At 36.5% G+C, this 26,916-nt stretch overlaps 1 protein-coding gene across 6 annotated transcripts in view; it reads right to left on the bottom strand.

Annotated features, from left to right (window-relative positions):
- The window catches only part of PHKB (phosphorylase kinase regulatory subunit beta), a 211,332-nt gene that overhangs the window by 148,225 nt on the left and 36,191 nt on the right, over positions 1 to 26,916 (bottom strand). For all 6 annotated transcript variants that reach the window (XM_075995604.1, XM_075995605.1, XM_012773843.2 and 3 more), the window contains 2 exons: positions 22,944 to 23,051; positions 19,473 to 19,553 (listed from right to left, as the gene is read on the bottom strand). In XM_075995604.1, the coding sequence (XP_075851719.1) occupies positions 19,473 to 19,553; positions 22,944 to 23,051 (189 nt within the window). The remainder of the gene's footprint in view (positions 1 to 19,472; positions 19,554 to 22,943; positions 23,052 to 26,916) is intronic.

Here is a 26,916-nt window from a genome sequence, read left to right as displayed (position 1 = left end):
GTTTAAATGATGTTTTTATTATATATGTTAAATTAGTAATAATGGGTATATTAGACTAACTCTATTTGCTGTTTCTTCCCTACTAGGAGCATTTTAGAAACTGTCTTCCCATAGTCTCAAAAAGATGTTTGCAAATTACTTTTGCTTAAATGAAAGTAAGTGCTTATCAAAAAGCTTTTTTCCCTCCTATGTCTTATAGTCAAACAAATGCTTAAGATTTTTATGAATTCACCCACTCTACCTTCAGAGTCAGTGGCTGCTCAGGAAGAAAAAAAGGTCTGGTTAGCCTTAATTTACTTTAACACCCCACTCAATGATACTCAAAGCAAATGGTTTTAGTCCTCACGGTACTTAGCTGTTATTTCTCCTTAGCTCATTTCTTCTTTACTTTTTCCTTGTTTATGACCCTGAGATTTTTGATCAGTTATTTTGTCACATGTCCCTCAATTTCAGTTTGCCTAATGTTTTTCCATGACTGGACTGACATTTTATGCATGTTACCAAGAATATCAGGGAATAATGCTGTGACTTTCTTAATGCATCACAGCACAGGATTCATAATGCCAATATGTCTTCTGACTGGTGGTGATACTTGATCACTTAGTTTCAGTGGCTTCTGCCAGGGTTCTTCTCTATAATGTTATAATCTCTCTCTTTGTAGTTAATAAGTATCTTGAGGGAAATGCTTTGAGACTGCATAAATTTTCTGTTTCTCCCCATAATTTCACTCATTAACTTCAGCACTTATCAGTGAATCTTGTTTACAGTAATTATTACTATACTTCTTCCCTGAAGGTTATTTTCTATTTCTCTCTTTATTTCTACATTTATGAATTTGAATCTTGCCATAAATTTTTTTATGTTACACTGTCGCAATGAACATTGTAGTATGCCTCTAGGGAAGAGCTTCTCAACCATTTTGACATCATAGTACATCTAAGAATAATACTTGCACAACACACTGAGGTAACTGAGCAAGACATCTGGCAACCAGAGGTGACTAGCCTTACAGGTATGGATAGTCCAGGCCCCACAAACACCTTCAGAATGAAGGACTCAGTACTCTGAACATCTGTAACCTATCTGTGGTACCCGAGCAGGAAAGTTCTAATCTGGGTATAATCTGAAAGCTGAACTGCTGCATCGTAGATTTAGTGTACCTTTGACTTCACCAGACGTTGACAAATTTCTCTCCAAAGTAGTTACAAGAACTTATGCCCACTCCAGCAGTATATAGAGTTCTCTTTGTTTTGCATCCTTTGCTGATAATTACAATTATCCAATTCTTTTATTATACCAGTCTAATGCATGTGAAGTGACATATAATTGGGTTTGTTTATTTATTTATTTCAGGATATATGGGGGTACAAACATTTTGGACGTAATGCATTGGCCTTGACCAAGCCAGGGCTACAAGTGTGTCCATACCCCATACAGTATGCTCCGCTTCCATTAGTTGTGGGTTTATCCTCCCACCTCCTTCACCTGGCTGGCACCTGATGAGTAATACTAAAATGTGAGCACCTTAGTGTTGATTGGGTAGTACTGATTTGATGGCAAGTACATGTGGTACATGTTTTTCCATCCTTGTGATACATCACTTTAAAGAATAGGCTCAAGCTCTATCCAGGATAATATAAGAGGTGCTAGTTCACCATTTTTTTTTTTTTTTTTTTGAGACAATCTCACTCTATTGCCCAGACTAGAGTGCCATGGAGTCAATCTAGCTCATAACAACCTCAAATTCCCGGGCTCAAGCAATCCTTCTATCTCAGTGTCCCGAGAAGCTGGGACTACAGGCGTGCGCCACAATGCCTGGCTGATTTTTTCTATATATTTTTAGTTGTTCAGCTAATTTCTTTCTTTTTTTTTTTAGTATAGATGGGGTCTTGCTCTTGCTTAGGCTGGTCTGGAACTCCTGAGCTCAAATGATCCTCCTGCCCCAGCCTTCCAGAATGCTAGTATTACAGGCGTGAGCCACCGTGCCCAGCCTCACTATTGTTTTTTGTAGTTGAGTAGTATTCCATGATATACATATACCACATATTATTAATCCACTCTTGTATTGATGGGCACTGGGGTTGTTTCCACATCTTTGCGATTGTGAATTGTACTGCCATAAACATTCAAGTGCAGACGTCTTTATTATAAAATGTCTTTTTTTCCTTTGGGTAGATGCCTAGTAGTGGGATTGCTGAATTAAACGGTATTTCTATGTTTAACTCTTTGAGGTATCTCTAAATTACTTTCCACAGGGTTTGTACTAATTTGCAGTCCCACCAGCAGTGTAAGAGTGTTCCTATCTCTTCACATTCATGCCAGTATTTGTTGTTTTGGGACTTTTTGATAAAAGGCCATTCTCACTGGAGGTAGTTGATATCTCATTGTGGTTTTGATTTGCATTTCCCTAATGATTAAAAATGTTATGTACTTTTTTTTTTTTTACATGTTTGCTGTCCATTATTCTGTCTTTTTTTGAAAAGTTTCTGTTCATGTACTGTGCCCATTTATTAATAGGGTTCTTTGATTTTTTTCTTGATTTTCTTAACTTCTATATATATTCTTTTTATCAGCCCTTTATCAGATGTGTAGAAAGCAAATATTTTCTCCCATTCTGTAGGTTGTCTATTTGCTCTAATCATAGTTTCCTTGGCTGTGCAGAAGCTTTTTAAACTGATCAGGTCTCATTTGTTTATTTTTATTGCTGCTGTGATTGCTTGAGGGGTCTTCTTCATAAATTCTTTGCCTAAGCCAATGCCTAAAAGAGTCTTCCCAACATTTTCTTTCAGAATTCTTAAAGTTTCATGCCTTAGGTTTAAGTCTGATATCCATCATGAATTGATTTTTGTGAGAGGTGAGAGGTGGGGATCTAGTTTCATTCTTCTGCATGTAAATATCCAGTTGTCCCAGCACGATTTGTTGAATAGAGATTCATTTCCCCAATATATATTTTTGTCTGCTTTGTCAAAGATGAGATGACAATGTGAAGATGGTTTTATATCTGGGTTCTCTGTCCTATTCCAAAGGTCTATATCTCTGTTCTTGTGCCAGTATCATGATATTTTGGGCACTATAGCCTTGTAGTAAAGTTTGAAGTCTGGCAGACTGATGCCTCCCAATTTATTCTTTTTGCTTAAGATTGCTCTGGCTATATGAGGTCTTCTCTGATTCCAAATGAAGTGTAGAATTATTTTTTCCAGATCTGCAAAGAATGATGATGGTATTTTGATAAGGATTGCATTAGTTCTGTAGATCACTTTAGATAGTGTGGACATTCTAACAATATTGATTCTGCCAATCCATGAGCATGGTAGGGATTTTCATCTATTTGTATCTCTACAATTTCTTTTCTAAGTGTTTCATAGTTCTCCCTACTCACGTCTCTCACCTCCTTTGTTAAATATATTCCTAAACATTTAATTTTCTTTGATGCTATTGTGAAAAGTGTTACATCTTTTATTTGATTTTTGGCTTGACTGTTACTGGGGTACATGAATCCCACTGATTTGTGTGCATTGATTTTGTATCCTGAGACTTTACTGGATTCACTCATCAATTCCAGGAGTCTCTTGGTTGAATCTTTGAGATTTTCTAGATATATTATATCATCAGCAAAGAGTGAGAGTTTGACCTCTTCTGCCCCCATTTGGACACCCTTAATGCCTCTCTCTTGTCTGATTGCTCTGGCAAGGACTTCTAGCACTATGTTGAATAGAAGTGGAGATAGTGGGCAACCTTGTCTAGTTTCTGTTATAAGTGGAAATGCTTTCATTTTTTCACTGTTCAGTATGATATTGGCTATGGGTTTATTTTATATTGCTTTAATAATAATTTTGAGGTATGATGCATCTATGCCTATTTTATTAAGAGTTTTCATCACAAAAGTGTGCTGGATTTTGTCAAATGCTTTTTCTACGTCTACTGAAAGGATCATATGGTTTTTGTTCTTGCTTTTATTTATGTGGTACATTACATTTATAGATTTGCATATACTGAACCATATTTGCATCTCTGGGATAAAGTCCACCTGGTCATGATGAATTATGTTTTGATGTGGCATTGAATTCAGTTTGCTAAGATTTTGTTGAAAATTTTTGCATCTATATTCACAAGGGACATTCATTCACCTGTAGTTTTCTTTTTTTGTTGTGCTCTTTCCTGGCTTTGGTATCAAGGTGATATGGGTTTCATAGAATGACTTGGGGAAGATTCCATCCTTCTCAATGTTGTAGAATAATTTCGGCAGTGTAAGTATCAGTTCTTTTTTCTAAGTTTGGTAAAATGCAGGTGTGAACCCATTTGGTCCAAGACTTTTTTATTGTAAGGATTTTTTATTGTTGCTGCAATCGCTGCTCTCAACATTGGTCTCTTCAGGAATTCTATTTCTTCCTGATTGAGCCTAGGGAGGTTGTGTGTTTCTAAGAATTTGTCCATTTCCTCCACATTTTGTAATTTTGGGGTATATAAATTTTTATAGTATTTAAAGATGATGTTTCATGTTTCCATGATGTCTGCTGTGACCTCTCCTTTTCCCCTTCCTTTCTAGTTCTTGTCAATCTAGCAAGAGGGCTGTCAATTTAGTTTATCTTTTCAAGAAACCAGCTTTTGGTTTTATTAATCTTCTGTATATTTCTTTCTCAATTTCATTTAGTTCTGCTCTGATCTTAGTTATTTCTTTTCTTCTGCTGGGTTTAGGATTGATTTGCTCTTCCTTTTCTAATTCTTTGAGACAGTTCATTAGTTTGTTGACTTATGATCTGTCTGTCTTTTGGATGTCGGCATTTATTGTTATCAGTTTTCCTCTCAGAAATGCTTTTGCTGTATCCCACAAATTGTGATAACTTGTATCTCAGTTATCATTTAGTTCAAAGACTCTTTTGATTTCCATCTGGATCTCCTCCTTGACGCAATAGTCATTGAGTAATAGATTGTTTAATTTCCATGACTTTGTGAGGAGGTAAATGTTTCTATTGGATTTGATCTCTAATTTTACTCCAGTGTGGTCTGACAAGATACGTGGTATAATTTGTATTTTTAAAAATTTGCTGAGTTCTCATTTGTGGCCTAGGATGTGATCAATTTTAGAGAAGGTTCCATGAGCTGATGAGAAGAATATATATCAGTTTTGTTTGGGTACAATGTTCAGTAGATGTCTGTTAGACCCATTTGCTCTAGGGATCTGTTTAAGTCCATTGTTTCTTTCATTATTTTCTGCTTCGACAATCTGTCCAGTTCAGTCAGTGGGGTGTTGAAATCCCCAGCTATTATGGCATTACTATTTATCATGTTATTTAGATAAATCAGGGTTTGCATTATTTATCTGGGAACTCCTGTGTTGGGTAATATTAAGAATTATTAAGTCTTCTTGTTGGATTTTTCCTTTCACCATTATATGGTCACCATCTTTGTCTTTCTTTACTTTTGCTATTTTCAAGTTTATGCTATCAGAAATAAAGATAGTTACCCCTGCTTTCTTTTAACTTTCATTTGCCTGGAAGTTTGTTTTCCAACTCTTAACCTTGAGTCTGAAAGCATCTTTGCAGGTTATATGGGAAAAGTCCCCCAGATTCATGCATGTTGTGCAGAGAACACAGCTTTCACCCAACTCCACCTAAGGGCAGAGTCCACCGCACCCGGGTTAAGGGACCCTGGGTTGGGGGTGGGGTGGCACCCAAAACTGCCGCCCCCAAGGAGGACCTTGTGTGTGAGGGAACCCCAAGGATGGTGGCCACCCAGACCTGGAGAGCAAGTCCTGGAATCATACATTTACTAGATGGCCACAGCCCTGCTGGGGGGCCGAATCGACAAGCTGCTGGCTATTTCTTTGGCATAAAAGTTCTGCATATTCCTGCCTGCCACCACTGACTACAACCTCAAACTTGTGGGCTTAAGTGATCCTCTTGCCTGAGCCTCCGAACAGCTGGATGTACGACCACACTCAGCTAATGTTTTTATTTTTGGTAGAGACAGAGGTCTCACTATGTTGCCCAGGCTGGTCCTGGCCTCAAGTTAGGCTATGCCTCAGCCTCCCAAAGGGCTAGGATTACAAGTATGAGTCAAGGTACCTAGTCCTAGACAAAGAGTTTAAAAGAACTATATTAACATGCTAAAAGAGCTAAAGGAAAACATGTACAAAAAACTAAAGGAAGCCCTGAGAAAGATGCCTTACCAAAAAGACAAAATCAATAGAGATAAAAATTGCTAAAAGGAAGCTAAATAAAAATTTGAATTGAAAGGGCAACCATGGGAATAACCACATTCAATAACTTTACAGAAATCATATGTTCTCCAACCACTATGGAATGAAATTATGAATCAATAATAGAGGGGCAATTTGGGAAATTCACAAATATGTGAAAATTGAATACCACATTACTAAATAATCAATGGGTATAAGAAGAAATCACAAGGGAAATTAGAAAATATATTGAGATAAGGAATAGAAAGTGAGGAGGGGAATTAAGATGGCGGACGAGAAACACCGCCAGACAGAGTATCTCTGCAGAAAAGACAGATTCTAGCAGAAATTAGAAAAAGAAGCAAGAAGACAAGCATACATCGGACTAGGGTTGGAAGGAGGGGTACCTCAAACCACGGGAGACTCCACGGGAGGAGGTATCAAAGGAGAACTGGAAGCTGAGACTGCTGAAGAAGCCCAGAGACCAGCGGGAAAGGTAGGTGGATCCGTCACCTTTCCCCTCCCCTACATGTGGGACTGCTGGGGGGCTCCCCAGTGGGTGGAGAGACCTGTGGATACTAGCCCAGAGAAGGCCACTGCCAGTGAGCAGTAAGCCAGTAGCGGACACGGCACCAGGCTCCCAACTCACTCGGGGCACCTCCGTGTGCACAGACCCGAGCCACACAGCAGGGGCCATGTTGCCTCATTTTCCCCTCCCCCGACCCTACCTCCGGATGCCCAGAGAGACAATACAGCCACCAGCCGGAGGCACCTACAGGGAATGGGACCGTCCCTTCTGGGACTCTACAGCTGACTAAGGAGAACTCAGACTGTGAGCTCCCTACCCGCCAGCCCTCCCAGGAGCTGCTGGCACGGTGATCCTAGAAGAATGGGGCAGACCCTGAGGCTGAGAGACATAGACCCAGCTTGGGCTCCCCTTGGGTGAATTGGGACTGCACTCCTTTCCCTGGTGGGGATATAATTTGAACTCTAGGGCCCAGAGGTCAGACATGCAGACCAGATCCCATGCACCGAGGTCTCGCATTGCCTGGGGCACAGAAAAGATATATGTGAACAGCCTACTGAGGTGTGTGTGCCTTTGGGAGCAGATAAGCATCCTAGAGGGAAAAACCTCCTCCCAAAGGGAGGCCATGACACAGCCCAGGTGGCGTTCCTACGCAGGGAACCTCCCCGCTGTCATCAAAGTAAGGGGAGGCTGGTGGCAGAGGCCCAGGAGTAGCCACGGAGTTGGGGAGGGTGGAAAGAAGCGAGGCTTGCTCCAGAATGAGGGTCTCAGACAGCCCCACCCCCACAGGCAGTCTTTCTGAATGAGCTGAGCCATTCCAGCCCCTCCCTGACAGCTTTTCCCAGAAGCAGAGAACAGAACTTTGACAAATGCTAACAACATTGGTGGTGCCTGAGGGCAGCCTTACCCAACCCAACATCGCCCAGACTCGCTCCCAGACCAGCCCTCACTGAGGGGGAGAAAAGGACACACCTGGAAGTCCCAGGGCCACACCCACCACCAGAGGCTCTAGAGCCACTGTCTACAGGAACAAGAGCTGATAAAAGCACACAAAAACAACAGGGTACCTGTTCCTCCAAACAGTGCCACCTACTAACAGGGAGGACATCCTCCACACGCTTTTCACCACACCTACTGACTCATACAGGGAGTAGTCAAATCTCACCCACAGACACCACCTACCAGCTCAGAAACTAAATAAGGTGTGAGAATACCCAAATGAAAACCTAAAGGAAAGAAACAACAACTGATCAACAAGGGAAGAAATCAGCAAAGGAATTCTGAAAATATGAAGAACCAAACGGAAAACACAACCCCAAAGAGGAGCACCAGCACCCTAGAAACAGACACCAACCAAAATCAGGCAACCAAAATGACAGAAGAGGAATTTCGTATGTGGATCATAAGAAAATTCAACAACCTGCAGGAACAACTCAATAACCAACACAATGAAACCACAAAAAGCCTCCAGGACCTGGAACAAAAGTTCACTAAAGAAATCGACACAATGAAGAAAAGTTTAACCGAACTCATGGAAATGAAGAACCAATTCAGGGAACTACAAAATACAGTGGAAAGTCTCAAGAACAGGGTAGATCAAACAGAAGAAAGAATCTCAAAGACTGAAGTTAACACCCTCCAATTAAATAAATCAGTCACAAAGATAGAGCAGAGAAACGAGAGAAAAAAGCAAAGCCTACAAGAGATGTGGGATTATGTGAAGAAACCTAATGTGAGAGTCATAGGGTTACCAGAAGGGGAATAAGACAACACTCAAGGATTGGACAAGCTATTTCAAGATATAATAGAGGAAAATTTCCCAGGCCTTGCTTAAAATCTCGATATACAAGTTCAAGAAGCTCAGAGGACCCCTGGGAGATTCAATGCAAACGGGAAGACGTCACAACATGCAGTCATCAGACTGACCAAAATATCAACTAAAGAGGCCCTTCTAAGAGCTGTAAGACGAAAGAAGCAAGTGACATACAAGGGAAAGCCAATTCGAATAATACCAGACTTTTCTACTGAGACTTTACAAGCAAGGAGAGACTGGGGCCCCATTATCACTCTTCTAAAATAAAACAATGCCCAGCCTAGAATCTTATTCCCTGCAAAACTAAGCTTCATATATGAAGGAGAAATAAAAACATTCTCAGACAAGCAAAGTCTCAGAGAATTCACCAAGACAAGACCAGCCCTACAAGAAGTACTCAAAACAGTGTTACTCATGGAACACCAAAATAAAAATTCACAAATATAAAAACAACCAAAACCCAAGGATTAAAGGCCAGATATTACAATGGCTCAAGAGAGAAATCAAAGCAACAACATTCAACCCAACAGAATGAACAGTAATCTACCTTACCTATCAGTTCTCTCAATAAATGTGAATGGCTTAAACTCTCCACTCAAGAGATATAGGCTGGCTGAATGGATAAGAAAATACAAGCCAAGTATATGCTGTCTTTAGGAAACACATCTAACCTGCATGGATGCATATAGACTAAAAGTAAAAGGGTGGAGATCAGTATTCCAGGCAAGTGGAAGCCAAAGAAGGCTGGCATGGTAGTTCTAATTTCAAACGATTTAGTTTTTAAACCAACAAAAGTAGTGAAAGACAAAGAGGGTCATTATATAATGGTGAAGGGCACAGTTCAACAAGAAGAGATAACAATTTTAAATATATATGCACCCAACTTAGGTGCACCCAGTTTCATAAAGCAAACCTTACTGGATCTAAGTAAATGGATTAATAGCAAATCCATAATCACCGGAGATTTCAACACCCCACTGACGGCACAAGACAGATCCTCCAAACAGAAAATTAATAAAGAAATAATGGACTTAAACAAAACTCTAGAACAATTGGGTCTGACTGACATTTACAGAACATTCTACCCCAAATCCACTGACTATATGTTCTTCTCATCAGCTGACGGGACATTCTCTAAGATTGACCATATCCTAGGACAAAAAGTAAACCTCAAGAAATTTAAAAAAATAGAAATCATACCCTGTACCTTCTTGGATCACAGTGGAATAAAACTAGAAATCAACCCTAACAGAAATTCACATTTCTACACAAATACGTGGAAATTAAACAACCCCCTACTAGATGATTACTTCATAAATGAAGAAATCAAGATGGAAATAAAAAAATTCTATGAAGAAAATGACAATGGAGAGACAAGTTATCAAATCCTCTGGGACACAGCTAAAGCAGTTCTGAGAGGAAAGTTTATCTCCATAAATGCCTATAACCAAAAGTCAAAATGATCACAAGTAGACAATCTAATGAAACGACTCAAAGAGCTGGAAAAAGAAGAACAGACCAACCCCAAACCCAGCAGAAGAAGTGAAATCAACAAGATCAAATCAGAACTAAATGAAATTGAAAACAGGGAAGCTATTCAGGAGGTTAATAAAACAAAAAGTTGGTTTCTTTTAAAAAATAAACAAAATTGACATGCCATTGACTGAGCTAACGAAAAGCAGAAAAGAGAAATCTCTAATAAGCTCCATCAGGAACAAAAACGGAGATATCACAACTGATCCCAAAGAGATACAAGATACAATTTATGAATACTACAAAAATCTTTATGCACACAAACTGGAAAATGTGGAGGAAATGGATAAATTTCTAGAAACACACAGCCTCCCTAGGTTCAACAGGAAGAAATAGATTTCCCAAACAGACCAATCTCAAGAGCTGAAATAGAAACAGCAATTAAAAATCTCCCTAAAAAGAAAAGTCCAAGTCCAGATGGTTTCACACTCGAATTTTTCCACACTTACAAAGAAGAACTAGTATCTATCTTGCAGAAACTATTCCACAACATCGAGAAGAATGGAAAACTCCCCGACACCTTTTATGAAGCGAATATTACTCTGATACCAAAACCAGGAAAGCATGAAACAAAAAAGAAAACTATAGACCAATATCCCTAATGAATATAGATGCAAAAATTTTCAACAAAATCTTAGCAAACCGAATCCAGACGCTTATCAAAAAAATAATCCACCACGACCAAGTGGGCGTCATCCCAGGGATGCAGGGATGGTTCAACATACATAAATCTATAAATGCAATTCACCACATAAACAAAAGCACAAACAAGGACCACACGATTGTTTCAATAGATGCAGAAAAAGCTTTTGACAAAATTCAACACCCTTTCATGATATGAACACTTAATAAAATAGGCATAGAAAGAACATACCTAAAAATGATACAAGACATATATGACAGACCCATAGCCAACATCATACTCAATGGGGAAAAATTGAAAGCATTCACACTTAGAAGTGGAACCAGACAAGGCTGCCCACTCTCTCCACTTCTATTCAACATAGTGCTGGAAGCCCTGGCTACGGCAATCAGACAGGAAAGTGGAATTAAAGGTATCCAAATAGGGGCAGAAGAGATCAAACTTTCACTGTTTGCTGATGATATGATATTATATTTAGAAAACCCCAAAGATTCAACCAAGACACTCCTGGAACTGATAAATAAATTTAGTAAAGTCTCAGGATACAAAATCAATACACAGAGATCAGAGGCATTCATATATGCCAAAAACAATCTAATTGAGAACCAAATCAAAGACTCAATTCCCTTCACAATAGCAACAAAGAAATTAAAGGACCTAGGAATATACTTAACCAAGGAGGTAAAAGACCTCTACAGGGAGAACTATGAAACACTGAGGAAGGAAATAGCAGAGGATGTAAACAGATGGAAATCCATACCATGCTTGTGGATCGGCGGACTCAACATCATTAAAATGTCTATACTACCCAAACTGATCTACAGATCAATGCAATACCTATTAAAATCCCATCAGCATTCTTCACAGATATAGAAAAAATAATTTTACGCTTCATATGGAACCAAAGAAGACCCCGAATATGAAAAGCAATTCTAGGCAACGAAAACAAAATGGGAGGCATTAATATGCCAGATATCAAACTATACTACAAAGCTGTAGTAATTAAATCAATCTGGTATTGGCACAAAAATAGGAATATGGACCAGTGGAACAGATCTGAGAACCCTGATATAAAACCATCCTCATATAGCCATCTCATCTTTGACAAAGCAGACAAAAACATACCCTGGGGAAAAGAATCCCTTTTCAATAAATGGTGCTGGGAAAACTGGGTAGCCACCTGTAGAAGGCTAAAGCAGGACCCACACCTTTCTCCTCTCACAAAAATCAACTCACGCTGGATAACAGACTAAAGCCTAAGGGAGAAACTATTAGAATTCTAGAGGAAAATGTTGGACACACTCTCCTAGACATAGGCCTAGGCAAAGAGTTTATGAAGAAGTCCCCAAAGGCAATCACATCAGCAACAAAAATAAATAAATGGGATATGATCAAACTAAAAAGCTTCTGCACAGCCAAAGAAACAGTCATGAAAGTAAACAGACAACCTACAGAATGGGAGAAAATTTTTGCATCCTACGCATCTGATAAGAGGCTGATAACTAGAATATACTTAGAGCTCATGAAAATCAGCAAGAAAAAATCAAATAACCCTATTAAAAAGTGGGCAAAGGACTTGAACAGAAACTTTTCTAAAGAAGACAGAAGAATGGCCAACAAACATATGAAAAAATGCTCAACATCTCTAATTATCAGGGAAATGCAAAGCAAAACCACAATGAGATATCACTTAACTCCTGTGAGAATGGCCTTTATCAAAAAGTCTCCAAACAATAAATGCTGGCGTGGATGCAGAGAGAGAGGAATACTCCTACACTGCTGGTGGGACTGCAAACCAGTTCAACCTCTGTGGAAAGCAATATGGAGATACCTTAAAGCGATACAAGTGAATCTACCATTTGATCCAGCAATCCCATTACTGGGCATCTACCCGAAAGATCCAATGACACTCTACAAAAAAGATACCTGCACTCGAATGTTTATAGCAGCACAATTCATAATTGCAAGGCTGTGGAAACAGCCCAAGTGCCCATCAATCCAAGAATGGATTCATAAAATATGGTATATGTATACCATGGAGTACTATTCAGCTCTAAGAAACAACGGTGATATAGCACATCTTATATTTTCCTGGTTAGAGCTGGAACCCATACTACTAAGTGAAGTATCCCAAGAATGGAAAAGCAAACACCACATATACTCACCAGCAAACTGAGCGGCACCTAAGTGGAGACATAGGTACTACATTAATAGGGTATTGGGCACGTGGGAGGGGGGAAGGAGGGATGGGGGTGAGTATATACATACATAATGAGTGAGATGTGTACCATCTGGGGGATGGTCATGCTGGAAACTCAGACTTGTAGGTGGAGGTGAGAGAAAGGGCATTTATTGAAACCTCAAAATCTGTACCCCCATAATATGGCCGAAATAAAAAAAAGAAAGAAAGCCACAGCATATCAAAATTTATGGGATGCAGACAAGCAGTGTGAAAAGGAGAAAACATCTCTTAACCCATTTTAGTAGGCCATTATTACCTTGATACTGAAGCCAGACAAAGACTCACACACACACACACTCTCACTCTCTCTCTCTCACACACACACACCAACAAAGTAGTATACACCAATATCCATTACGACCATTAATGTAAAAGTCCTCAACAAAATTCAGCAAACTGAATATAGCAACCAATAAAATGGATCATATATCATGACAATAAAGTAGAATTTATTCCAAATATTTTAAGTTCATTCAAAATTAGAAAGTCAATGAAATACTATGTATCAATAAAGAATAAAAACCATATGATCATCTCAGTAGATATAGAAAAACTATTTAGAAGCAGTCAAGAAACTAAGAATAAAAAGGAACTTTCTCAACCTGATGAAGGGCATCTACAAAAAATCCACAGGTAACATCATATTTAATAGTAAAAAATTAAAAGGTTTCCTCCTAATATCAGGAACAAGACAGAGATGTTTACTCTCATCACTTATATTACATTCACTTATACTCATATTCACTGTATTGGAGAGTCTAACCAGGAAAATTAGGTAAGTAAAAGATTTAAAAGCAATCCATATTGTAAATGAAGAAGTAAACTATCACTATATGCAAAAGATATATTCTACATAGAAAACCTAAGAAATTCATAAAAACTATTACAACTTAAATACAAGTTCAGCAAAGTTGCAGAATACAAGATTAATATAAAAAATCAAGTGAATTTCTATATATTAGCAATGAGCAGTCTGAAAATGAAATGAAAAAGCTCCATTTACAATAGCATACAAAATAAAATATTTAGAAATATATTTTTAAAAGAATGACAGATATTAAAAACTACAAAACCTCACTGGAGGAAATTACAAAAGATCTTGACACCTAAAGCACAAGCAATAAAAGAAAAATTAGATATATGGGACGTCATCAAAATAAAAAAAAACTTTGTGCTTCAAAGAACACCATTAAGAAAATGAAAAGACAACCCATTCTCTGTTTTCCCCACAATAATGTAGACTTCATGATGTTAAAGACAAAAATCTCTTTTTTCATTCCTATACTCTCACTGTTTGGACTATTGTAGAAACTCAACAAATAATTTATCAAATAATTTCACAATTCATAAAAGGAGACATCAATGAATGCAGGCATCTATCAGGAATAACTCTAAACCTTAGGTCTCCTTGGCTGCCTTCATGGCTTGAGTATATGATGTGACAAATGTGTCATCCATATCCGCATAGGCTAAACAAAGATATAATACTCACTGTCAGTATAGAGAATAGACTCTTGAGTCTGACTATTTGGTTTAAATCCCAGCCCTGCCACTGACTATACATATATGACCATGAACAAGCACTTATTGGCTCTCTACATTGCTTTTGGCCATGTGTAAAATAAAGCTAACTGTACCTACCTGTTAGTGTTGCTATAATGATTAAATGAGTTTTTATATATGCAAAGCACTTGGAAAAGTGACACTACATAATCAGTGCTATATAAACGTTAGCCATTATTGTCATAATTGCTACATAGAATCTTGGAAACAGGGACAATGATATCTTTCTACTTTTAGAGAAAGACATCTGTGAATAGTTTTGAGGAACTTATTCATTTTTTCTGTTTAAATTGCTGGCAAGTGGGAGTTAAGGATGCCTACCCTATAACACCTCTAAAATTACTTATAGAAGAGATTTGTTCCAACTTTTAAGAGACAGAAACCTCTCAAGCTTAGCCTGATAACCACTTCATACCACGAGGTAGAGTCTATAACACAAAAGTATCCATATAATAAATAGAAACCAAAAAATTGGTAATAAATTTAAGATAAAACATGCACACAAATCAAAAGTCAAAATTCAGTAAATACTACCAGGATAAATAAAATGCCTATCTTTAAAATAAAAGTCTCAGTATATAGGGGAGAAAATAATATCTTAAAAAATCTCTCTAACAAAGTTCACCTAGGAACTACCAACATGCTACATGCAGTAGGCTGGCTCCCAATTCTACCTAACTGCTAGTGTGTAAGTTCCTCCTACACTGAATAGGGCTGACTTGTGTGACAAACAGCACATTGTAAAGTAATGAAGTGTGACTTGTGAGGCTAGTTCATGAAAGACACCATTCTTCCACCTTGTTCTCTGGGGATCACCTGCTGTGGAGGCAGCCATCTGCCACGCTGTGAGGACACTGAAAGCAGCCCCATGGAGAGGCCTCTTGCCAACAGCCAGGGAGAAACTGAAGCCTCCTGCCAACAGTCACAGACTGAGCCATCTTACAAACAGGTCTTCCAGCCTCATAAAGCCTTCAGATGATGTTGACCCAGCTGACATTCATGAAAGGCCTCAAGTCAGCACCATGTAAGGTAGCCGTTGTCAAAATTCCTGATGCATAGACTAAGAACTAATAAATGTTTAATCTTTTAAGCCACTAAATTCCAAGGTAATTTGTTACACAGCAATAAGTAGCTAATGTAATAATAAAGAAATTCCATGGGTCGTCCAGTCTGAATGATGGTACACTTGAAAAGAGCTTCTAGGTCAGATAGTACAAAATATCTTTGCAAAATAAAAAGTAAATAACAGATGAGACATGATCAGTAAATAGGACTTCCCCAGATCTCACATCAAACAAGCATCTACAGTTTTGTGTAGTATTTTCATCATAAAGCATGCAACCTAAACATGCTCTAAATTTTTTCATCCATGGAAGAAACACTTAAGCATATTTGCCTAAGAGAACTAGAGCTTGCAGGACCATTTGACAAACTTCTGTCAATAAAACTGGTTCTACTGACTAACCCAGTATTATTCCCAATTAATGCTTATTTCCACTTAAATTACAAGTTTGTAAGAAGAATATCTGAGGTTGCTGTTTTTCTCAAATGATATGACACTGTGACTTTTAACCCATCAATAAAAGGTACCAAAAGTGGAGTCATGTCAGGGCATGACTCTGCAGAAGACACATTAAAGTCCATGCAGATAGTTTCTCCACTTAAATGTATAAAGATTTAGCTGACAGAACTTAACATATAGGTATATAATTAACAGGTTTCAATACCTTAATAAAAATAAAGCAAGTCAAAATATAGGAGAAGACAAAATTTTAACCTTATCAATTTTTGCTTTCAAAATAAATTCTTTAAGACTCACAGTTATAGGATCACCAGAGTCTAGAAAATCTATTCTTTATGGAATGAACTTTGAACTATGTTCTTTCTTTATGAAAGAACTATGAGTCTTTTCATGTAATGCAGCTTTTTCATAAAAAGCAAGAAAAAATTATCTTAAATGCAAAACAAAATCTCATTGTTACACAAATTTGGGGGAGATACTTTGATTTTAAATAAAGTAAGTTTCTCTGGACCCATTTCTAAATGATTTCTTTCTTGTTTCTATTAATTTAATTTTAGAAAATTTATTGTCATGGAATAAGACATGGAACAGCACAAAGCAGTGCATTACTTTGCCCTTCTCCAACACACATAGATGACCACCCCCATTAGTAGACAGAAGGACGGATGTAGGTATAGTTTATATTTAGATATAAGTTTAATGTACATGATGGTTTCTCTCCAAATAGAAGAAAGCAAATGACAGTGCTAGGCAGAACTACAGAAGTTTGCCTCTTTTACAGTTTTCATTTGTAATAAAAATTCAATGTATAAATAAATGTGCACAGCAAGAGTTTTACACACACTAATAAAGACTGAGTACCCAGAAAATATGGTACTTCTGTGTAAGCAATAAAAGATGGTAGAAAATTAGCATACACTATTGTCCCTGCCCTTAGGAAACATAATTGCCAGCAAAGCTCATCACCACAAACACTGGCACTCAGTGTGTTCATAGCACCTTAGTAAGGGCACATATGACTCTTAAGACAATGGCCCTCCTTTAAGGAACTACAGTGTGAATGCAAAGTTTATAAAAAGAACATAATCAGTAAAGATACGATGATGAGCAGCAAAAGGAAGACCAATTAAACAAAAGTACAATGTAGTATATATATTATATACATATGTGTATGTGTGCCATACATATGTGTATCTCCAAGCATTGCATTCTTCAATCCTATGAAAAAATAAAGATTATGAAAAATTTTAAATGTGATAATAAAAAGAGAAGGAAATGAGTGGTAGCCCCATTGTCTTTCCAGGTCCTTGGATTGCCTTAAGATGTGAATGAAACTAGACACTGAAGAACAGATGGGGTTATAAACTCATCAATCCATGTTCTAAGGTATAGTTATAAAAGAAAATGGTTCCGAGTCACATCCCCTTTCGAAGAATTAAATTCTCTGAAATCTCTAGATAAAAGGAGCACCGTTCGCTGAAAGATTCTACATAAGTCCATTTACTGCCTGTCCATATGATCCCTGACACATAGAGAGTCTCAAGGAAAGAAATGGAGGGCAACTATGACACTTTTTAAGTACACATGTTGAAGGCAATTGATGTTAGCCAAATAAAAACTATAAGGCTAAGAAAAAAACATGAATATTATAAAAAGGAAAAAAAGGAAGGCAGTATCAAAAATAACTTAAGTATACAAAAGCCATATAAAACATAATGGAAAAATTAAAGCAATATATTTATAAAACATTGCAGCTGAAGAATAAAGATTTAAAATAAATTATGCTAGCTATTACAAAAACAAAAGTTTTAAAAATTAAAAACAAAATAACAAACAAAACAAAGTCACCACTAACCAAGCAATCTCACCACTAACATTTTACCTCAAGTGACATTACTGTGAAATCACTTGCAATCAACAACGTTAGTACCACTTATTGTAAATGGTTATCATATTATGTTCCATGGGAACTGGGACACTTCTCCCAGTATTCTGGAACTTCCATGGGTGGAAAGAAATGAGAAGCTAAATGGACTGCTTCTAGAAGCCCTCTCTCCTCTCCTTAGTCAGTCATGCCTCTTCTATTTGTTTTATATTCTAGCATGCTGCTTAAAGTTAGTCTGAAATAGGAATTTCCCCACTCGTCCTCTACCCAAAATGCTTGAATATCACTATTTCACAATATTATAAAAACTAAGAACTATTTGGATGAAATAAAAATATGCAATTCTTTGATTAATCAAATAGAAGAAACTATAATTGGGCATTATTAATTTCTTACTATCATTATTTATCTTAACTTCTAAATACATTTTTTTATTTATTGTACTAGACTATAAAATTACACAGTAGAAGGATGCATGAAACTATAAACCACTACAGGGCAGGACTACATACGCCTATTTTGTAGGACCCTTAGCACAGTCCAATGATGATGTTGGTGTTGAGTATATGATGTAACTGTTCTTCCATGCATGGATCACAGGAGACGAATAATAACAAGTATGGTATAGCATACCTACTCTTCCATAGAGTTCTCATTGTATGTTCCATTTCAGTAATAAGAGCTTTTTGGCTTCCATTGTGGTACATTTCAAAGTGTGTCAGCAAGTCTTTGTTTAAGCATTAGTGCCTGTAGAAGAACTGCTTCTCACTTTTGAAATAGAAATTCTTTACAATTTTTCTAATAAGAATAAGAATATGGTATTTGTCTTTTGAAAAACATGATAACCCTACTGAGGTTCTACAAATAAAAATAATATGATTAAAAGTTTTCTTTCTACTTTTAAAATGAATTGAGTTACTCTTATAGTTTCTCAATGTGAATTTTAATTAAAGAAACTTACCCAAAACAAAAATGACTTATAGGGTTTCAAATAGTAAATGAAACACTAAAAGATGTATATAACATATATAACACATTAACAAGATTTCCTTGTATTTTTAAGAATTCTATAGGGAAATATACCTAGTTTCAATGCAACTCTGTACCCACCCCACCCCATTCACCACCAAAAAAGGCATTTGTGAGGGAGAAAGTGCATATATATATACACAACTTGTAAACAAAAAAAATTTTTAAAAATATGTAAAAGGATGAGTTACAAAAAGCAGTGATATGAAAGAGACCTGATAACTCTGAGATAATCTGCAAGTATTATTTCACTTTCATTGCTACTAAAATTTTCTGAAAGTTACACATTTTTATTCCAGATCACCTGAAAAAAAGTCTTCATGGGAGTAAAATTTTACAATCTGTTGTATATTATGTTCATTTTAAAAGTGCAATGTATTGAAGATATAGACTTTTTGATCCAATATCTAAAATCTAATATCTGAGTATATGAATTTAAGAACAATCCATTTTTATGAAACTAAAGATACATTGTTAAAACTAGAAAAAAGAAATAAGCTATTCTCAGAAAAGTAGTAAAGAATTTGGGAAATCATACCTCATCAGTGTTATAGATAATCTGGAGTCCTGAGGAAATCATTTCCACAAGGTAAAGGAGATAGAGTGACACTGCATTTATCTGAAACAAACAACAACATTAAAAGGTTAAAGGAAACAACAAAAAGATTATGTTATTAAATTAAATGTAAAGGCTAAAATTACAAGTCATTTGCTCTAATAGTATCATGTAAAAACTATTTCCTTTCCTATTGTGAAATAAAGGAGTTGTGGATTTAGTTCATAATAAAATCTCAGCTTTTTATGTAAAATTCTAAAATCTTCAAATTCATTGTGATGGATAACACATGATTAGGGAAACGGCTGCAAGTAGAACTGATAGCAATTGTTTCTATATCATTTATTTTCTAAGGTTTATTTTCAAGCTCTGGGTCTAAAGGACTTCCACTTTGGAATGGTTTTGCCCACAAGCAGCAATATAATGTCAATCCACCTCAAATATATGTAAATGAAAAAGTTATTTGGCAAGCAAGACATTAAGACTATGCCAGTATACCATAAACAACAGGCAGTAAGTATATCTTGAAAACTATTATTTTCAGAGAACACAGAATTTATGTAAAAAACTGTAAGAACATACTAATTTTAATCAGCACTAAAGCATATACTTTAAAATATATTTATGAACAAATTAGTTTTATGAAGAAATGAGATATTCTTTTAGTTTATTATTAAAATAGACATTTTATCATCTAAACAAAACAAAACAAAAGACAATAATATCCACTTTAACAAGAAAAGATTCTCAAAGAATCCTGAAGGGGATGTGTAAATTGTCTCAGGTAAAGAAGCAGGAAACATACACACCACAACACAGACAACCCTTATGGGATAGCTAATTTTAGGTGTCAACTTGACTAGATAAAGGGATACATAGACAGCTGGTAGAGCATTATTTCGAGGTGCACCTGTGAGGATGTTTCTAGAGGAAATTGGCATGTGAGTAGATGGACTGCATGGGTAAGATCTACACTTGGATGGTGAGCAGGCACCCAATCAGTTGGGGGTCCAGAACAAACAAACAAAAAATAAAAAGAAGGAAGGGTGAATTCTTGCTCTCTGTTCCAGAGTCAGTTATGCTCTTCTTTTCCTGCCCTTGAACATCAGAACTGCCAATTCTCTAGCTTTGGGACTCCAGGACTTCCACCAGTGCTCCCTGGGCTCTCAGTCACAGGCCTTCACCCTTTCACTGAGTTACAACGTCAGTTCTCTGGTTCTAACACTTCTGGACTTGGACTGAGCCACATTACCGGCATCCTTGGTTCTCTAGCTTGTGGATAGCCTATCATGGGACTTCTTAGCTTTCGTAACCATGTGAGCCAATTTCCCTAACATTACTCTCTATCTCTATCTCTAGCCATCCATTTATCCTGTTCGTTCTGTCTCTCTGGAGAACACTGATTTAATACACCTTGAAAACATGCTAAATGAAAGAAGCCAGTCACAAAAAAAATCTTATATTGTATGACTCCATTTATACGAAATGTCAAAAATAGGCAAGTCCACAGATATGGAAAGTAGACTGGTGGTTGCCTAGGGCTGGAAGGCTTTGGGGAAAATGAAGTATGACTACTAATGGGTATAAGGTTTCTTTTTGGGTAATGAAAATATTCTAAAATTTAATATGATAATGGTTGCATAACTGTAAATATACTAAAAAGCACTGAATTGTATACTTTAAATAGGTGAATTATATGTTATGTGACTAATATCTCAATAAAACTATTATTAAATAAATAGGAAAAAAGCAGTGAAAAATTCTAACTTAGCCAGGAAACTGCAAATGTTGAATTAAGAAGGAAGAGAAAGCAAGAAATAATTTTGTTCCCATACAATTCTAATATAGAAGATATTACTCTTAACAGCCTCAGTGGCTTGTGTCTCCCTCTACCCTCCTTTACTGGCTAGGGACAGTTGGGGCAGAAGACTATTGGTGCCCTGGAAGACTTGGACAAAGAAGCCCATGTGCTACCAGCGCCTGGCACTGCAGGTGGCCCTCTCAGGAACCAGGCCTGGATGTTTCCTGACTTCCTAGCACTAGAGCCCGGAGATGTCAGGGTCTTGTCAAGGCCCAAGTGGGCCACACAGAAAGACATAGTATTCTGGCTTAGGTTTTATAGATTGACATAAAGTTTTGTGTGGCCTTACTTAAAACATGGTAGAAAAGAGTTTCACTGCACTGACAGCCTCATCCAAATATTAATATTTTCTTATAGTACTGACATTGGCCTATTAAAAATGACTTGCAAAGAAATTTCATTCCTGTGGATAGTCACTTACAGGTACACGTCTAAGAACCCTCTGCTCTGACTTTTGGGATGCTTCTGTGAGAAAATGTCAGTAAGTGGCAAGTTGTAAAGGGAATGCCAAATAACTTGTTGACTAATTTATTTAATGCTTACCATGTGCCACTGAGCTTAAATTCTGGGATACAAGAAAAAAAGGAGCTGTTATCTTCTGAAAACCCTATTTCTGATGGTAAAAATACTTCTCAAAGCAAAAGGCACACAAAATCCTATTATGTTATAGTTATAAGGTTAATGTTGTGAAACTATATACTCACATAATGCTAAATCTCCAAGGAACTGTTTACAAATAAGTAGATGAGTTTCTGCTCCACAGAAATGGAAATACTACACTTCCATGTTTGGAGTAGATATATATATATATTAAAGTAAGACGTTTCAGATCTCTAAAGAGAGAGGGACTAAAAAGAGGAGATACTCTTATTTTAGTAAGGAATATATGAATAATAAGTATTCTATCCCAAAGACAGAGAGCCAAATGATGAGCAGGAGGAAAATCCATTAAAGATAAATAGCATATATGATATCTGTATCATAGAAACAAGGCAATAGGATGTCCAGCGAAAGACAGTACTTAGATGTGAGAGGAAAAAAATGAAAACAAAACATAAAATCCTGTGTATTCTTAGTATAGGTATAACATTTAATATATTATGTAAGACAAAATTTATGGGATTCAGAAATGCCTTTGGAAATTAACTTCAACAGCATGTTTTTAGCTTTATTGAAGGTTGACATATCAAGAAATGAATTGCCATGTAACAACAACTGATTTACTGCTATACCATTATCATCTTTTTTTCCTCTAGTTCCTAAGTGTTGAAATTCTTCTAAATTTGATAACAAGTAAAAGCTTTTGTCACTGAAAGAACTGTAGGTGTCCTTATTCTAGACAGAAATGATATTATAATTCATTCAGTTGCCCTTTTTGCTTGAGGACCAAGAATTCAGTCAGATTTAATGTTCAATCGCAATAATTCAGCCCTGGTAATGAGTATTTCACTTTATTCTCCATTTCAGGGTTGATTTTATATTTCTATTTTGAACAATTTATGAAATATACTTTAAAAACATTTTTTAAACAGTCTTAATTCTTCTACAATACACAATATAAAGAGAAGAAATTTGCATTCTTCTCTGCTTACCTGAAGATGACCATATTCCTCATAGGAGAGCAACTCATCTCCTGTATGCACATTGAAAACAGAGTGAAGACATGTTGTTGGGCGTGGATCCTGCTTAAACTGCTGAACCTAGAATAAAATATAAAATTTAAATAGCGGTAGCAATTCACAAACTCATCCAAGACTACAGATTATAACCTATTTTACATGAACCTTTTTAATGAAGAAAGGTAAGACATTTACACATAGGACTGACCAAAGCAGCAGAAATGTCAACTTTTCTAAGACACAATACACAAAGCTCAGAACTACTAATTTAATAGTGTTAACATGAGCGTAAATTGATATTTCACAAGCATGGCAACTCAAATGTAATAGGGAGCATGTTAATTTAGTAGCAATGAATTTTGCAAAGTTTTGCACCTTATTTTATTTTAGAGTAAAATATTGTTTTACTTTATGAGGCAGGATTTCAGTGACTGTATTCCACTGTAGTATTATTTGGATATGCTTACATGACACATAATGAAAAGGTACTTCAGGCTATATTCTAGTTCAGTAAATGTTCAAACTTCAAATACCATTTCTTTCTCTCAAGGTCACAAATTTTAACCTATGCTTCTGTTAACACTTTTTCATTTCTCCTTCCATATATACAGTAGTCTGACTATTTAATAAGGCACCAATTCTAAGAGAACATAGGCTATTATTATCTATGAATTAGACATAAAGTTTAACCATTTTAGAATACTAAGTAAACACTAAATGATCCTACAAACTCTAAGGACAACAAAGTTCACACATTTCTTTGGGGCTTATTCAATTCAAATTGGCAAACATTACCGATGCCAATTATATGTCAAGCACTGTGCTAATCTTATGAGATAAATAAGAACAAAAAAAAGAATAGAACCATATACAGCTCTATGTAAAGGCAAAGATTGTCCTCCCTTTTGAAGAGATGTAAGCGATGATAATTACCTAGGTGGTTGTAACCATGCCTTGTTTCACATGCCTAAGAAACCATTTAGAATCATATTCTCTTCTCCATCTTTTAAAATTCTTCTCATCCTTAAAATCCTATATCAAAAAAAATCCTCTGTTTTAAAGTCCTTTCTTAGCCCCAACCAAAATTCCTTCCTCTGGATTCCCACATCAGGGTGATTATCCCTCAGTTTTTTTTCCTGCTTTGTACTTTTATTAGCTGTCTGTATATTCCTGTGCTACTGTGAAATACGTATTTGGTCTTACTCCCCAGTACCTGGTACTGAGCTCCTAGAACCCTTGGAATTTCCTAAGCAATAGGGGTGAAAAGAGTGTCTTTTATTGTTTATAGTAAGTCCCTTTCAATCATGCCAGAGTGTATGCTAATGATGTGGCTCTCCATAGGCCCCTAGATAGCTTCAAGGTGGGAGGCTAGTTGCCAGAGGAAACAACCAAGTGATTAAAGAGCTGGAACTTTTAGCACTCCCACCCACACAACTTACCTTCTCACCTCAGGGGAGGGGGAGAAAGGGAGAGTGGCTGGAGATTAAGTCAATTACCAATAGCCAATGATTCAATCAATCATGCCTACATAATTCAACCTCCATAAAACCTTAAATGACGCAGTTCAAAGGGCAATGAACACATCCACATGCCAGGAGAGTGGTGCACCCCAAACTCCACAGGGACAGACACTCCTGTGCTGGAGACCCTCCTGGACATTGTCTTATGTCATTTGGCTGTTATTTGTTCCTTTAAGATCTCCTTTATAACAAACTGGTAATAGCAAGCAAAGTGTTTCTGTGAGTTCTGTGAGCCGTTATAACAAATTATTGAACCTGAAGAAGGGATCATGGGAATCCCCAATTTTTTCCAGACAGAATTGTGAGTAACCCAGGGACCCACTATTTAAAACTGGCAACTAAAATAGGAGGCACTCTTGTGGGACTCAGCCCTTAACCTGTGGGATCTGTGTTAAGCTCAGGTTGTTACTTGCAGAATTGCCAGTTGTAGAATAGCCAGTTGATGTCTCAAATTGGAAAACTGCTTGGTGTAGAAAAGCTACATGTTTGGTGCTAGAAGTGTTGAGAGTAGAGAAAGTTTTCCTTTAGACACTCACTATCTTGTCAGCTTCTCAAAGCTCCTCTCTCCAATATGGTATCTACTAGCTTCATGTGACTAATTAAATTATAATTAAAATTAAATAAAATTAAAAATTCAGCTCCTCAGTCATAGTGGCCACATTTCAAGTACAAAATAGCCACATGTGACTAGTGGCTACTGTATTGCTCAATAATAATGCAGAACATTTCTATCATCACAGAAAGTTCTACTGGACAATTCTCTTCTAGAGTGCTAATAAACTTTTACCATCTTCAAGGACCCTGCACAAACAAATACAGCCATCCCTATGACTGAAGTACCTGATCAACAAAATGAAAGTCAGGACCTTTCAGTAGGTAGCCAGGACCAAATGAATGAAGGTACCAAAAGGGATATATATTCTCTATTTATAAAGTGGCCAAGGCATCCAGTATTAACTCAGAGAAGGTGGTTATCCCTTCTCGATATCTGAAACTGCTGGCAATAGCCTAAATCACACAAATAGAAATTCATGTGGTCACTCCTTTCACATTGCCATGATTATTATCTCAAAGTCTTGAAACTATGGCTAAGTTGAAACAAAATACATTTTCCCCCTTGATACAGATCTAAAAGGATAAGGTTTCATCAGTTTAATAAAGTGACTGCTGCAGCTGACAAGATGGTTTTTGTCATTTGTCTTCAAGACATGAGAGAACCAGCAGGAGAATTTACATTCAATCACTGTGTCAGGAGGAAAGCAACTACTAAATGATTAAAGATGCTCAAATGGGGAATTATATAACTATACTTTGAGTTTTAAAGCTTTTAAAAGACAAGTAATTTAAAATTTCAGAAAAAAAGAAAGTCTAAACTCTATAAGCTTTGAAGATTAATGGAGCATGCTGTATGTCGATTATAAATAAAAAGTTCTCTTGAAAGCAGCCAAAAAATATAAGGACATTAATTAGTATTTTATACAATATCTGGCATCTAGCAAGTAAAAATAATGACTAAAGAAAAACTTTCTAGACTAAAATAAATCTAGAGTAATGTTTTTTTCCACTAGCATTTTACTTAGATTTTTCCCCCAAAATTGTTATCATTGTGAATAAACCTCATTTGGGAAAAGATAATTGAGTATTTTGTCACCCATGCTTAATTTATAGCCTTAAAATACCCATTTAGAGAGAAAAAAATTATCTCATAAGTGAATCCTGGAAGAATAATTTTATAAAATCTTAATGATTTCTCATTAATTAGAAACTACTTAGTAGCATTTTAAATAATTTTTAAGTAAATAATTAGGCACAGCAACATGTATAGCCTATTCCAAAGCAAATCTCTGCCCTCCTACTTATTAAAGAATGAATCAACTTTGAAAAACTATGAATGCTTCTTCTTAAGAAGTATTGGAAAAGAAAGTAAATGAAAGAATAGGTATGCGAACATTTAGAGGTAAAATATATTTGACGTTAATAAGCAGGCATTAAGATGTGTCAGGACAGTAAAATGCAATAATCATATTGCTTTGTTCTGCGCATCAAGGACAACTCTATTCACTGAAATTCATAATAAATTTAAAATATTTCTTTTAGCTAGTATTTTTAAAAAATATGTCAGGAAGCATCTTTCATAATGAGAAATCAATAAAAGTAGAGAAGATTTAGACTTTCTAGATCATGATTGTATTTCAGAAGACAAAGAAGGTCAAATAGCAAATGAACACTACAATGTGCTTCGCTTTAGTTTTAAAGAAAGACCAAAAGACAACTGTGTCACATTTTAAAATACATTCGTATCCTCAACTGCTATAGCATCATAAAGGAAATGACCAGGACTGGAGGAAGAGAATGGTGAGCAACAGTAAGATGTGACCATGTCATGGGAGGCACTGGCTGGGTGCATGTTTCTAGCACCCTGAGTC

This window comes from Microcebus murinus, chromosome 20 (assembly GCF_040939455.1).
Source record: "Microcebus murinus isolate Inina chromosome 20, M.murinus_Inina_mat1.0, whole genome shotgun sequence".
NCBI lineage: Eukaryota > Metazoa > Chordata > Mammalia > Primates > Cheirogaleidae > Microcebus > Microcebus murinus.
This window is presented reverse-complemented; position numbering and strand designations above follow the sequence as displayed.